This window comes from Salvia hispanica, chromosome 4, assembly GCF_029641045.1.
Source record: "Salvia hispanica isolate PSC_SH4W2 chromosome 4, Shi_PSC_v1, whole genome shotgun sequence".
NCBI classification, from domain to species: Eukaryota; Viridiplantae; Streptophyta; class Magnoliopsida; order Lamiales; family Lamiaceae; genus Salvia; species Salvia hispanica.
The window spans coordinates 59,603,872-59,617,492 of NC_142695.1; the positions used below are offsets into that span (position 1 = coordinate 59,603,872).

The 13,621-nt window shown below is 40.3% G+C and overlaps 1 protein-coding gene across 1 annotated transcript; it reads left to right on the forward strand.

Annotated features, from left to right (window-relative positions):
• The first annotated feature begins 11,265 nt into the window (after positions 1 to 11,265).
• On the forward strand, positions 11,266 to 13,621 carry LOC148929777 (bicyclo-germacrene synthase-like). Its single transcript, XM_089057311.1, has 7 exons — positions 11,266 to 11,391; positions 11,472 to 11,748; positions 11,819 to 12,197; positions 12,290 to 12,505; positions 12,599 to 12,740; positions 12,911 to 13,159; positions 13,343 to 13,621. The coding sequence occupies exons 1-7, from the start codon at positions 11,266 to 11,268 to the stop codon at positions 13,619 to 13,621; spliced, it is 1,668 nt and encodes a 555-aa protein (XP_088913437.1).

Sequence of the window (13,621 nt, forward strand, 5' to 3'; positions counted from 1 at the left end):
GAAATATTTGAGAGGAGGATGGGTGGAATATGTAGGAAATGGTTTAGGAGATGTTTTGATGTGGGGAAGGAAAGAACACTCAATATCTCAAACTTTCTCAACTTCACAACTTCTCAACTTATCCAAAATGTTACAACTCTCCCCTATTTATAGGGATTGATAAACACGGGATTTGCATGATTTTAAGGCCTAGATTTGGCTCGTTTTAAATGTCAATCTTGCAAATTATGTTCTTAAATTGCATATATTATATATTTTGGTATTTTAATGTGTTTGTTGATAAATGATAGAAAAAGATAGAAAAAGGGGTACAAAAAGGCCAAGGTACAACAGCCTCTGTTCGAGACCATCTGCCAACGAGTTTGAGGTCCAATCAGTACTTAATACATACCATTCTCTTCATCTTCGAAAGAGCTTCGCGTGGGTACCTTGAACATCTAAATCGAAGTTTTGTAGAGAAAGTTATGGCCATTTTACGAGCGTTGCGCAGTGCAGTCAAAATTAGGCGGAAATTAAGGAAGGAAAGAAATTGTTGCCAAATCTCTCCTATTAATTGGAGAATTCGAATTTACCATCTTTTCCATTACTTGGAGGATACTTTTTACCAATTATAAATCCTTTTCTAGCCTCTATATACCCCATAACCTAATTCATAATATTCATCTCAGAACCTCCAATCTTTTCCCCTCTACACATTCTTCCATCTCATATTCCACATACTATTCTTCCATCTTCCATTGGAGCGGAGCTCTGCAGATTCAGGCAAGAGAAGACTGAAGACTGCATAATTCAACCTTGGGTTTTGTTTTGTTTTTCTTCATGTCTAGTATTCACTTCATGTTCTAGAATTCTCTATAATATTTTATATCTAGATTTTTTCTCCATAAAAATCTAGATATTTTCCTAACATTCTAGGAAATTCTACTAAAATATCTAAATATTTTAATACATCCTAATTCTAGAGAATTCTACAAAATATCTATAATCTAGAGAATTCTCTTAAAATATCTAGATATTTTAATACCTACTAATATCTAGATAATTGGGTGCGGGCTTATCGGGTTTTATTTTTACCGGGCTAGAAATTTTCAACCCTAACCCTATAAATTAGCGGGCTATTCAGGCCAACCCACGGGTTGCGGGCTACATTGACATCCCTACTAATCACAATGAAACTTATTGAATCATCAAACGATGGCGGGCAGCGTCCAGGTGGTAAGCGGTGGCGTCTTTATCAATTAAAAACATTATACTGCATATCATTATAGAGAGGTATGATTTGTTGCTAACTTTTTTAAATTGCTAACTCTGTTAACTTAGTTCACATTTAAATACACTGTGTTAACATCGATATTTAAAATATTAACATAGTATATTAAAATGTCAACACAAAATTGTGTTAAGACATTTTAATGTCAACATGTTGATATATTAATACACTGCGTTGATGAATTAACAAAGTTAGCAATTTAAGAAAGTTAGCAATACAACGCATTCCTTATTACAGATATACTAAAATAACATTTTTCGTGCAAATTTCTTCGTCCGGACGTATGCTATATAGATTTTGTTAGAATCCTTGTAAATATATATGGAATGTGAAAAAATAATTTGAATTGAGAAAGTTATATTCTTTCCGTTTGCTTAAAAATAGAAACTTTTGATACAACATGAGTTTTAATGCAAAATTAATGCAAAAGTAAGAGAGATAGAAACAAATGTGTTGGTGGAAAATGAGCCTCTTCTCATTAGATATTAAGAAGTTTTCTATAATGGAAAATTCTATTTTTAAGAGACGCATAGAAAAATAAATAATTTTTATTTTTAAAAGATGCATGGAGTATAAATTATACTCCCTCTGTCCCTTATAATTTTTCACCATTTGACCCGACACGGGTTTTAAGGAATGTAATAAAAAGTGAATTGAAAAAGTTAGTAGTATGTGGGTCCTACTTTTATATATTAGTTTTATAATAAAATGTGAATGAGAATGAGTTAGTGGAGTATGAGACCCACTATAAAAATGGTAAAAGCGAAAGGTGACAAATTTTTAGGAACGAACGGAAATGAAAATAAGTGGCAAATTTTCAGGGATGGAGGGTAAGTTTTTGAGAATTTTATGAATTGTCATTGAAAGTGATATGTGGCATTAAAGATTCAAAAATCATCAACATTATACTCAAAAGATTGATTCCCTAATTTTACTACTCCCTCCGTGCGCTATTAAATGTTCCATTTTTCCTTTTTTATCCGTCCGCCAATAAATGTCTTATTTCACTTTTACTATATTTGGTAAGTGGACCCTACGCTCCACTAACCCATAGCACTCATATTTTATTATTGAACCAATATATAAAAGTATGTCTCAGTCCGCTAACTTTAGGCCGTAAGTGGATTAAAAACACGAAGTTCAGATTGGGCTACAAGAATAAGAAACACATGTACATACGATTTATCAAGTCAATCCATCATTGAAGTCCTGGACCAGTACCAAGTAACCAAAGAAGTGAAAAGGTGTCGCATGAATATGATTACATGCTACAACCACACCTTTAATTTCTCGTTGAGAAATATGATTTCTAACTAGTTTACTTCAACAGATGTGTTTTGCAAATTCACTGACAGTGAAGGAAATTCTCTCCCCCTCACTATAAATCACACCTTTCCATGTATCGTATCTAGGTGTGCCAGATTCTATGGCACATTTAATGGATGATTTGATGAATGTTATAAGTGATCTCCCGACGGAAGGACATTCAATAGATTGAAATCCGAGTTCATGAATTGTGAGAATATGGATTCAACTGCAAAAGAGTTAGGATCGTCGACGGCAACATTAGTTTGATATTGTCTGCTTTGACGAATTTGCTTTTGGATCACTACAAAAAGGGATCAAACTAATTGGGGTTGGATATGAATTATATACACCTTCCAACTTTCCTCCAACACCCGATGTGAGATGAGTTTGTAACCCAACAGTTAACAGGCACGACTGCTTATGTCTCATTGCAAGAAGCAGTCCTTAGTAGAGAGATCTCATGTCAGAAAGAAGACAGTTTCTCCACCTTGATCATTCTCAAAATTTTCGAAGAAAAGCTTCTTACTGATTTCACTCAATCAGATGATGCAATTTTGGTAGCAAATGGAGATCAAAATAGTTTAGAAAAGAAGACAACGTGTATTTATACATCAGTAAAACAATAATTACATTGAATGTACATCATTATGGAAATGACCATAAAATAACTAACAAAATATTTTATTGTCCATTAGATTACAAAATCTTGTGGTTAAATTTGTGTTGGAATCTATGTCCGGTCAATGGACTTTGACCAATTATAATTTCAACGAGACATTTAATTTTGTAAAATTAAATGATATAGTGTCGATCTACGTTCGGAGTAGATGACCGTGGTATATTTATTTTCTCAAATCCGATTCCCGGTGAGTGAGAAATAATTGTTTAAAGTTGTGCAAAAATTACAAACTTAATGAGCTATGAGAGGAGATTAGGGAATAATTAAGAGAGTTAATTATCCCACATTGAAAGTTTCAACCTTATTAAACTAGTATTTAATAAGAAGGATTATTACATGTAATAATTATAGTGGACTAAGATGGGCTGTAAGAGCCCACACGCGCGCACACGCGCGCCGCCCGCCCCGCCGCGAGCCGCGTGCCGCGAGCCCGAACCCGTGCCCTTGTCCTTGTCCTTGGACTGTGCCCTTGTCCTTGGACTTGGATCTTGGCAATTGGTATTTGGGCTGTTCTTTGGGCCTGGTCGTGGGCTTGGTGCTTGGGCCTAGTGGCGGGCTTAGCCCAAGTCTAGTGGGTCTAGTTCTTTTTAGACCACCACCGTTTCCACGTCAGCGAGCCAAGCGGGATGCCACCTCGTCAGTATGACGCGGTAAGCCAACGTGGCTGACACGTGAGAGTCCACGTCGTGAACGAATCTAGAAGCTTCTAGACTCAGCCTCTCTAGCTCTAAGCGCGTAACGGCTCGTAACCGACGACCGTTACGGTCTAGCTTTAATGACGACCATTATGGCCGTTGACCCCCTGCAGTGGACCGAGCCTATAAATAGGCTAGCCATTCCATGCATTCTACACACTAAAAACACTAGAAAGCATTCTGCATCATAAGCTCTCTCTCTCTGCATTGTTCTTCTGTCGAAGCTCTGCCCTCTCCTCCATCCAGTTCGCCGGAGCTCTGCTGATAGCGGTGCTGCTTCATCAGAGACGTAGCCATTTTATCTTTGGGGACGAAACGCCAATCCGAAGAGCACTACCAGGGCGTATCTCGTCTTGCGGAAAGAGGCCTCCTCGACTCGGCTATTTCCTTTTACGGTTCATTAGTTTCGAATTTTCCGTTGTAATTTTCGTTTCAGTTCTTCTTGTATTCCTTCTTGTAATCCCTAAATCACCAACAATCGCAAGACGAGATATAACTTGCTTTTGAAGGGATCTGGACCTAAAACTGAAACTAATACTTTCGAAACTATAATCACCTTTGCTGGAGATGTCAACTGAATCCAACACCGCCGCTTCCACCACTCCGGCCACCACCGCCGCCATCATTTCCTCCACCATGGCATCCACCACGATGATGCCAACTTCCGGGCTCTATCCATCTTCATCAACAACCCCTTGGGTGCATACTACTACCCAGGGGCTCACTGGTGGATCTACCTCGAGTGGGTCGGTTGGTTCCATATTTAGTGGTTCCTTCGGATCCTTTAATGGATCGAGTGTTGGGGCCTTCGGGTCTCACATGAATGCGGGGACCTTCGAGTCTCACGCGACTGCTGGGGCGTTCGGGTCTCATGCGAGTGTTGGAACCTTCGGGTTCAACACGGGCTTTGGTTCCTTCGGGACCAATGCGACCATGGCGGGCTCTACGCCCAACATGAATGGTGGGGGCTCTATGCCCAACCATGTTGTTGGCTCCTTCGGGGGCAACGGAATTGGTTCCTTCCAAGGACCAAGTGCGGCACCTTTGGCACCAAGAATGATGCCACCCGCCGAAAAACCACCTAAGTTTGGAGGAGCTGACTTCAAGAGGTGGTACCAAAAGATGTTGTTCTACTTGACAACATTGGGCATCGCCAACTTCCTCACGGAGAACGAGCCGCCCGCGCCAAGTGATCAAGAGACAAGTGTTGAGGTCATGGCGGACTATGAAGCATGGCGCAAAGGAGATTATCTTTGTAAAAATTTTATTCTAAGTGCATTAGATGATAGTTTGTACAATGTATACTCCCTTGTAACCACATCAAAAGAGATGTGGGAAAGCCTAGAAAAGAAGTATAGTGTAGACAATGCTGCCGGTACGGAACATGTTGTAGTATCCAAGTTCATGGACTACAAAATGGTCGACTCTAGACCGGTCATGGAACAAGTTCAAGAGTTCCAAATGATCATCCACGGACTCGTGGCTGAAGGGATGAATTTGCCCGACAACTTTGTGCGGTGCATACTCATTGAGAAGCTTCCTCCTAGTTGGAAGGATTTCAAGCACTACCTCAAGCACAAGCGAAAGAAGATGAGTCTTGAAGATTTGATCGTGAAGCTGCGCATTGAAGCGGATGTGCGCAAGATCGACCAAAAGGCTAAGGGCTTTAGCCCACTTGATGCCAAAGCCAACTTGTTGGAGCGGGGCGGACCCTCCAACAAACGCCCCCGCCCAAATCAGAAAGACAAAGGGAAGGGAAAGTAGCCTGCAAAGAAATTTGAAGGCGAGTGCTACAAGTGTGGCAAAGTTGGCCACTTTGCCAAAGACTGCCGCAGCAAGAAGAAGAAGCCGGCAGCCCACGTCGTTGAGAAAGAGTTCAAGGACTGGAATGAAGATGACCTCGTTGCCGTGGTCACTGAAGAAGTCAACATTGTTGACAACAAGGGCGGCTGGTACATCGACACCGGCGCTACTGCTCATGTTTGCTCCGATAGGAGCAAGTTTGCCTCCTACACTGCTGTTGAAGGGAGGAAGATCAACATGGGGAATCAAGCATCGTCCAAGGTCCTCGGCATTGGCAATGTGATACTCATGATGACATCTGGAGTCACGATCACTTTGAAGGATGTGCTACATGTCCCGGACATCCGCAAGAACCTAGTGTCAGGATCAATACTAGTTAATAAGGGGTTTAAACTTGTATTCGAGTCTGATAGGTTTGTTTTGTACAAGTTTGGGAAGTCCCTCGGAAAAGGTTATGTAACCGACGGACTTTTCAAGCTTAGTGTGGCTACGCGCCTTGTTCCAAAGCCTTTGGCTAACAATAATAATAAAGCATCTACTTCATCTTATTTGACCGAGTCTTCAAATTTGTGGCATTGTAGATTGGGACATGTAAATTCAAAAGCCGTAAAAAGATTAGTAAATTTAGATTTACTAAAGGCAATTGAAGTAGATACCCAAGACAAATGTGAAATATGTCTTGAGGCAAAAATGACTAAGTTACCGTTTCACTCAGTTGAACGAAAAACAAAACCCCTTGAATTAATTCACACGGATGTATGTGATTTAAAGATGGTGCAAACTAGAGGTGGTAAAAAGTACTTTATCACTTTTATAGATGATTGCACAAGATATTGCTATATTTATCTTTTAAGAAGTAAAGATGAAGCAATCGAAGCGTTCAAAAAGTATAAGAACGAAGTTGAGAATCAACTTGGTTGTAAAATCAAAGCGATTCGAAGTGATAGAGGAGGCGAGTATGTAGCCCCGTTTGAGGAGTTATGCAACGCAAGTGGTATAATTCATCAAACAACTGCTCCATACTCACCACAATCTAATGGTGTAGCGGAACGCAAAAATTGAACTCTAAAAGAGATGATGAATGCGTTACTACTAAGTTCAGGATTACCCCAGAACATGTGGGGGGAGGCTATTTTGACAGCCAACTATATCCTAAACAAAATTCCACTCAAAGGAAAAGACATCACTCCTTATGAATTGTGGAAAGGTAGGAAACCATCCTACAAATACCTCAAAGTGTGGGGGTGTTTGGCCAAGGTGATGGTTCCCCCGCCCAAAGAAGTTACAATTGGCCCTAAAACAATCGATTGTATCTTCATTGGATATGCACTTAACAGTAGTGCATATAGATTTGTTGTTCACAAGTCTGAAATATCGACTATTACAGTAGGAACAACAATCGAGTCAAGGAATGCCGTATTTCTCGAAAATACATTTCCTTGCAAGGACAAAGAAGAAGTCCCAATCAATTCCGAGACAAGAATTGAAGATGAGGCCACTAGTTCTAAAACAGTGGATGAAGCCACTAGTTCTAAATCCGCGGATGAAGAGCCTAAATCGCGCAAGCGAGTGAGGCATGATCCAAGTGATGCAGTACTAAGACGTGGTAGTATGGTCAGAACACCAAAAACATTTGGTCCTGACTACATTGCTTTTATGTTGGATGAAGAGCCAACGTCAATAAAAGTAGCATTCGATGGCCCAGACGGGTTACATTGGAGAGAAGCTGTTCAAAGCGAAATTGACTCAATTTTGCTAAACCACACTTGGGTGTTGGTTGATTTGCCCGAAGGTGCCAAACCTTTAGGGTGCAAATGGGTGCTTAAAAGAAAATTTAAGGCCGATGGAACAGTGGATAAGTATAAAGCCCGATTGGTAGTAAAGGGTTTTAAACAAAAGGAAGGACATGACTTCTTCGATACCTATTCACCTGTAACGAGGATTACATCTATCCGAGTGCTTCTCGCGATTGCTGCATTGCACAACCTTGAGATTCATCAAATGGATGTCAAGACTGCGTTTCTAAATGGTGAACTAGAAGATGAAATCTATATGGAACAACCCGAAGGGTTTGTAGTGCCCGGACAAGAAAAGAAGGTATGCAAACTGGTTAAGTCCCTCTATGGATTAAAACAAGCGCCGTTGCAATGGCACTTGAAGTTTGATAATGTGATGTTATCAAATGGGTTTAAAATCAACGAGTGTGACAAATGTGTCTATATTAAGAGCACTAATAATGGGTACGTTATAGTGTGTCTCTACGTTGATGACATGTTAATCATGGGGAGTACCACTCAAGTGATTAACGAGACAAAAGCCATGTTAAAGAGAAACTTTGACATGAAAGACATGGGTCTAGCCGATGTAATTCTTGGAATGAAAATTCTAAGAACATCCGATGGAATCATCTTAACCCAATCTCATTATATTGAGAAGATATTGAAGAAATTCAATGCCTATGATGGCGCGCCGGTTAAGACTCCAATTGAACTCAATGTTCACTTGAGCAAAAACAAGGGCGAACCCGTTGCACAAGAAGAATATGCACGGGTCATTGGGTGCATTATGTACTTAACTAATTGCACTCGACCGGACATTGCCTGAGCCGTGAACAAGTTGAGTCGCTACACGAGTAATCCAAGCAAAGAGCATTGGAGAGCTCTTGTAAGGGTTTTGAGATATCTAAAACATACTCAAAATCATGGGCTACACTTTTCGAGATACCCCCCGGTACTTGAAGGGTACTGTGATGCGAATTGGATATCCGACAATAAGGACTCACTTTCAACAAGTAAATACGTCTTTACTATTGGGGGTGGTGTTGTCTCGTGGAAATCCACGAAACAGACATGTATAGCCCGTTCAACTATGGAATCAGAATTCATAGCTTTAGATAAAGCTGGGGAAGAAGCCGAATGGCTTAAGAACTTCCGTGAGGATATTCCAGGTTGGTGTAAGCCGGTGCCTCCAGTGTTGATTCACTGTGATAGCCAAGCCGCTATCGGGAGGGCGAACAATGGCTTCTATAACGGCAAGTCTCGACATATTCGACGACGACATAATACCGTGAGACATTTGATCACAACAGGCGTGATTACAATTGACTACGTGAAGTCAATAGATAATCTAGCGGATCCGCTAACCAAAGGGTTAAATCGTGATCAAATGAATAAGTTGCTAGAGGGAATGGGTTTGAAATCCACAAACTAAAGAATTGTCATAGTGGTAACCCAACCATGATGACTGGAGATCCCAAGAACTTGGTTCAATGGGAAAACTAAGCTATGAGAGTTCGTGTGAAACACTCATCTACATCTATTCCCTAAAGAGCAATAGAGTGTTGAAAACTTGCCTTGTGGTGAGGATAAGTCTATGACTTTTAATGATTTCTAAGGATCTCAAGGAGATTGAGTTCTCTAAGAGACCGAGTAGGGCAAGATACTCGAGTAGGAATCACCTATGTAAGTGTGAAGTGTGGCCGCTTCAAATTACACACTTATGAATCCAAAGTGGTGTCCAAGGCCGCAAAGGACACAAAACGTGAGAACGGATGAGGTTGAGGTGTTTAAGTGTTAACACCATTGTCTCGGTGCACGCCGTGGAGGACTAGTTCAAAGCATCGCGCTACTAGGCCACCTGTGTATCCGATGGCGTTGACTATGGAAGGTTCAAAGCTAAAAGCTACCTATCCTTATGCTTATATACCTCTCGAGGGTTGAGCTTGTGTCTGCATGCATTTGCATTTGGCTATTTCCACTCATGTGGGGGATTGTTGGAATCTATGTCCGGTCAATGGACTTTGACCAATTATAATTTCAAGGAGACATTTAATTTTGTAAAATTAAATGATATAGTGTCGATCTACGTTCGGAGTAGATGACCGTGGTATATTTATTTTCTCAAATTCGATTCCCGGTGAGTGAGAAATAATTGTTTAAAATTGTGCAAAAATTGCAAACTTAATGAGCTATGAGAGGAGATTAGGGAATAATTAAGAGAGTTAATTATCCCACATTGAAAGTTTCAACCTTATTAAACTAGTATTTAATAAGAAGGATTATTACATGTAATAATTATAGTGGACTAAGATGGGCTGTAAGAGCCCACACGCGCGCACACGCGCGCGCCGCCCGCCCCGCCGTGAGCCGCGTGCCGAGAGCCTCGAGCCTCGAGCCCGAGCCCGCGCCCGCGCCCGTGCTCGTGCTCGTGCCCGTGCCCGTGCCCTTGTCCTTGTCATTGGACTTGGATCTTGGATCTTGGCAACTGTTCTTTGGGCCTGGTCGTGGGCTTGGTGCTTGGGCCTAGTTGCGGGCTTGGCCCAAGTCTAGTGGGTCTAGTTCTTTTTAGACCACCACCGTTTCCACGTCAGCGAGCCAAGCGGGATGCCACCTCGTCAGTATGACGCGGTAAGCCAACGTGGCTGACACGTGAGAGTCCACGTCGTGAACGAATCTAGAAGCTTCTAGACTCAGCCTCTCTAGCTCTAAGCGCGTAACGGCTTGTAACGCCCGAACGTTACAGCTCGTAACCGACGACCGTTACGGTCTAGCTTTAATGACGACCATTATGGCCGTTGACCCCTTGCAGTGGACCGAGCCTATAAATAGGCTAGCCATTCCATGCATTCTACACACTAAAAACACTAGAAAGCATTCTGCATCATAAGCTCTCTCTCTCTGCATTGTTCTTCTGTCGAAGCTCTGCCCTCTCCTCCATCCAGTTCACCGGAGCTCTGCTGATAGCGGTGCTGCTTCATCAGAGACGTAGCCGTTTTATCTTTGGGGACGAAACGCCAATCCGAAGAGCACTACCGGGGCGTATCTCGTCTTGCGGAAAGAGGCCTCCTCGACTCGGCTATTTCCTTTTACGGTTCATTAGTTTCGAATTTTCCGTTGTAATTTTCGTTTCAGTTCTTCTTGTATTCCTTCTTGTAATCCCTAAATCACCAACAATTTGATCTTTGTTATACATCTAAATTCGGTTGAGACAAGAACAAGAATGACACATAATAATTTAGATAGTAATAAAACAGTCAATAAGATGGTGCTGGACCCCAAATAAACACCTGACAATGTAGTAATACTATAATGCTCCGACAGAGAGACGTGAACATATAAAAATTAAGGCATGGAACGCCAAAATAAACAGGTTTTTTTTTATCTAAACAATAATATCTTTACACATGCACCTAATTTATTGATAAATTAATAAGAAAGAACAATTCATCTGTTTTTTTTTTATCTAAACAATCATATCTTTTACACATGCACCTAATTTATTGATAAATTAATAAGAAAGAACGCCACAAAACTACCGCTAGCCAAGAAAGAAACACTATGAAAATAAGCATCTATTGAAGCAATAAAAAAAGTTATTTTGAGTAGAGTTTACGCCGACGAAGACCTATAAATACCTTCACATTCTTCAAATGAAACACCAAATCATCGGCTATCTATCTATCTCTCTCACTCACACACACAAGCATTTTCTTAGAAACAAAGAGTAACACGATGGAAATGTGTTCACCACTTGTTCCAATCAAGAACGGCAAGAGCTTAGATGAAATTCGTAAATCTGCGACATTTCATCCTTCCATTTGGGGAGACTTCTTTCTTAAATATGATTCCAATAACACGGTATATATCTAAATACAAAACAATTGTTATTTCATATAGTGTGTTATAGTATAATTCTAATGTACTTATTATTTTTGTAGAAAATCACTGATGCTGAAAAAGAAGAGCTCGCAAAGCAGAAAGAACTGGTCAGAAAAATGCTAACTCAAACTCCAAATGATTCATCGTCTAAACTGGAACTCATCGATGAGATCCAGCGCTTGGGAGTGGAATATCATTTCGAAAAAGAAATTGAAGAATCCTTGAAATATATTCATGACAGTTACATGCAGCAAAATAGCAAAGACAATGATGATCTATGCATTGTGGCTCTTCGCTTTCGTTTGCTTAGACAACAAGGTTACAACGTCCCATGTGGTAAGATTCTTACATGCTACAACCACACCTTTCGTTGTGAAATATGATTACTGACAGTTTACTTCAACAGATGTGTTTCGCAAATTCACTGATGGTGAAGGAAATTATGGGGCGTCATTGAAAAACAACGTTGAAGGTTTGTTGAGCTTATACGAGGCGGCTCATCTTCTCAAACACGACGAGGAAATTCTGGACAAAGCAATAGGGTTTTGTTCATCTCATCTTCATGCTTCACTCCAAAATATGGAGGCTGATGTGTCTCTCTCCAAACGTATTCACGAAGCTCTGAGGATTCCAAACCCCTTGAGTGTCACAAGATTAGGTGCCAGAAAGTTCATTTCCGGGTACCAAGAAGACGAGTCACATAATGAAATACTACTGAATTTTGCGAAATTGGATTTCAACCTAGTGCAGAAGATGCACCAGAGAGAGCTCAGTGATGCTACAAGGTACTTATATTTAATTATTGTGATTTCATTTTATTATAATTCTATAATTTGATTGCAGTTATTTAAATTTATATTCCATTTAATTGAAATAGGTGGTGGAAGAAATTGGACGTGAAGAATAAAATGCCTTATGCAAGAGATAGGGTTACAGAATTGTACCTGTGGATGGTAGGAGTCTTCTTTGAGCCAAGCTATGCTGAAGCAAGAAGAATATTACTGAAAGCCATTTGTATGGCTTCGATTCTTGACGACACATATGAATATGCAACGCTAGATGAACTACAGATTCTAACAGACAGTGTTCAATGGTTGGATGCAAATTTTCAGTTAGTTTTTACTTACTATTACAATTGTTTTGAATAAATTTGACCTAACAAATGTGTTTTATTTTCTTGTTTCAGTTGGGATGCTAATGAGACGTTGGAGGATTCACCACCATACATCCAAATGTGCTACCGAAGCCTTATTGATACTTATACTGAGATAGAAGATGAAATGGAGAAAATCGAAGAATCATACCGCGTCCAATATGCAATACAAGAAGTATTCATCTTTCCATAGTAAACTAAACTGTCAAAAAGTCATGAAGTTTGGTCAAAATTTAACGAATCCCGCAACATTAATATTAAAAACAATATTCGTGACCAAATTTCATGGTTTTTCTGACAATTTACCCACATTTTATTTAACGAGTTTTTTGAATTTGTTTGCAGATGAAAAAGTTAGCAATGGCATATTTTGAGGAGGCGAAATGGTTGTATAACGATTATATTCCAACACTAGACGAGTATATGAAGGTGTCCCTCGAGTCCGCTGGTTACATGATGGCATCAACAACTTCTTTGGTGGGTATGGGAGATCAAGTTAGTCAAAGAGATTTCGATTGGATTACAACGGAACCTCTGATAGTCCGAGCATCATCCGTAGTTGGTCGATTAATGGATGACTTAGTTGGAGACGAGGTATGTCGTACATATATATGTGTGTGTGTATCGTATATAAAATCAAAAAATTCTTATAGGTTGTGTTAAGCATGTGTGTGCGCGCTTTAGTGCTTAGGCGCTAAGCACGTACTATAACATATGCACGTGTTATGCATATGTTACATTTGCATTGTCTCTTATTTATGGATTTAATTCATGTAGTATGAGGAGAAACCCTCAGCAATACATTGCTACATGAAACAATATGGCGTGTCGGAGGATGATGGTCGTGCTCAACTTAAACAACGAGTGAAGAACGCATGGAAAGATATGAATCAAGAATGCCTTGAGCCAACACCGGCATCCATGCCAATCCTCACGCGTGTTGTCAATCTTGCTCGTGTCGTACATCTTCTCTATTCGGACACGGATTGCTATTCCGATCCCAACAAATGCAAAGAATGGGTAAAGATGGTGCTTGTCGAGGCCGTGACAATTTGA

Excerpts from the sequence above, each read along its gene's own strand:
- LOC148929777 (XM_089057311.1), top strand. The coding sequence starts at position 11,266 with ATGGAAATGTGTTCACCACTTGTTCCAATCAAGAACGGCAAGAGCTTA. Across the intron at positions 12,198-12,289 it reads GAGCTCAGTGATGCTACAAG|GTGGTGGAAGAAATTGGACG; the intron begins GTACTTATATTT and ends TAATTGAAATAG. Across the intron at positions 12,506-12,598 it reads CTAACAGACAGTGTTCAATG|TTGGGATGCTAATGAGACGT; the intron begins GTTGGATGCAAA and ends TTCTTGTTTCAG.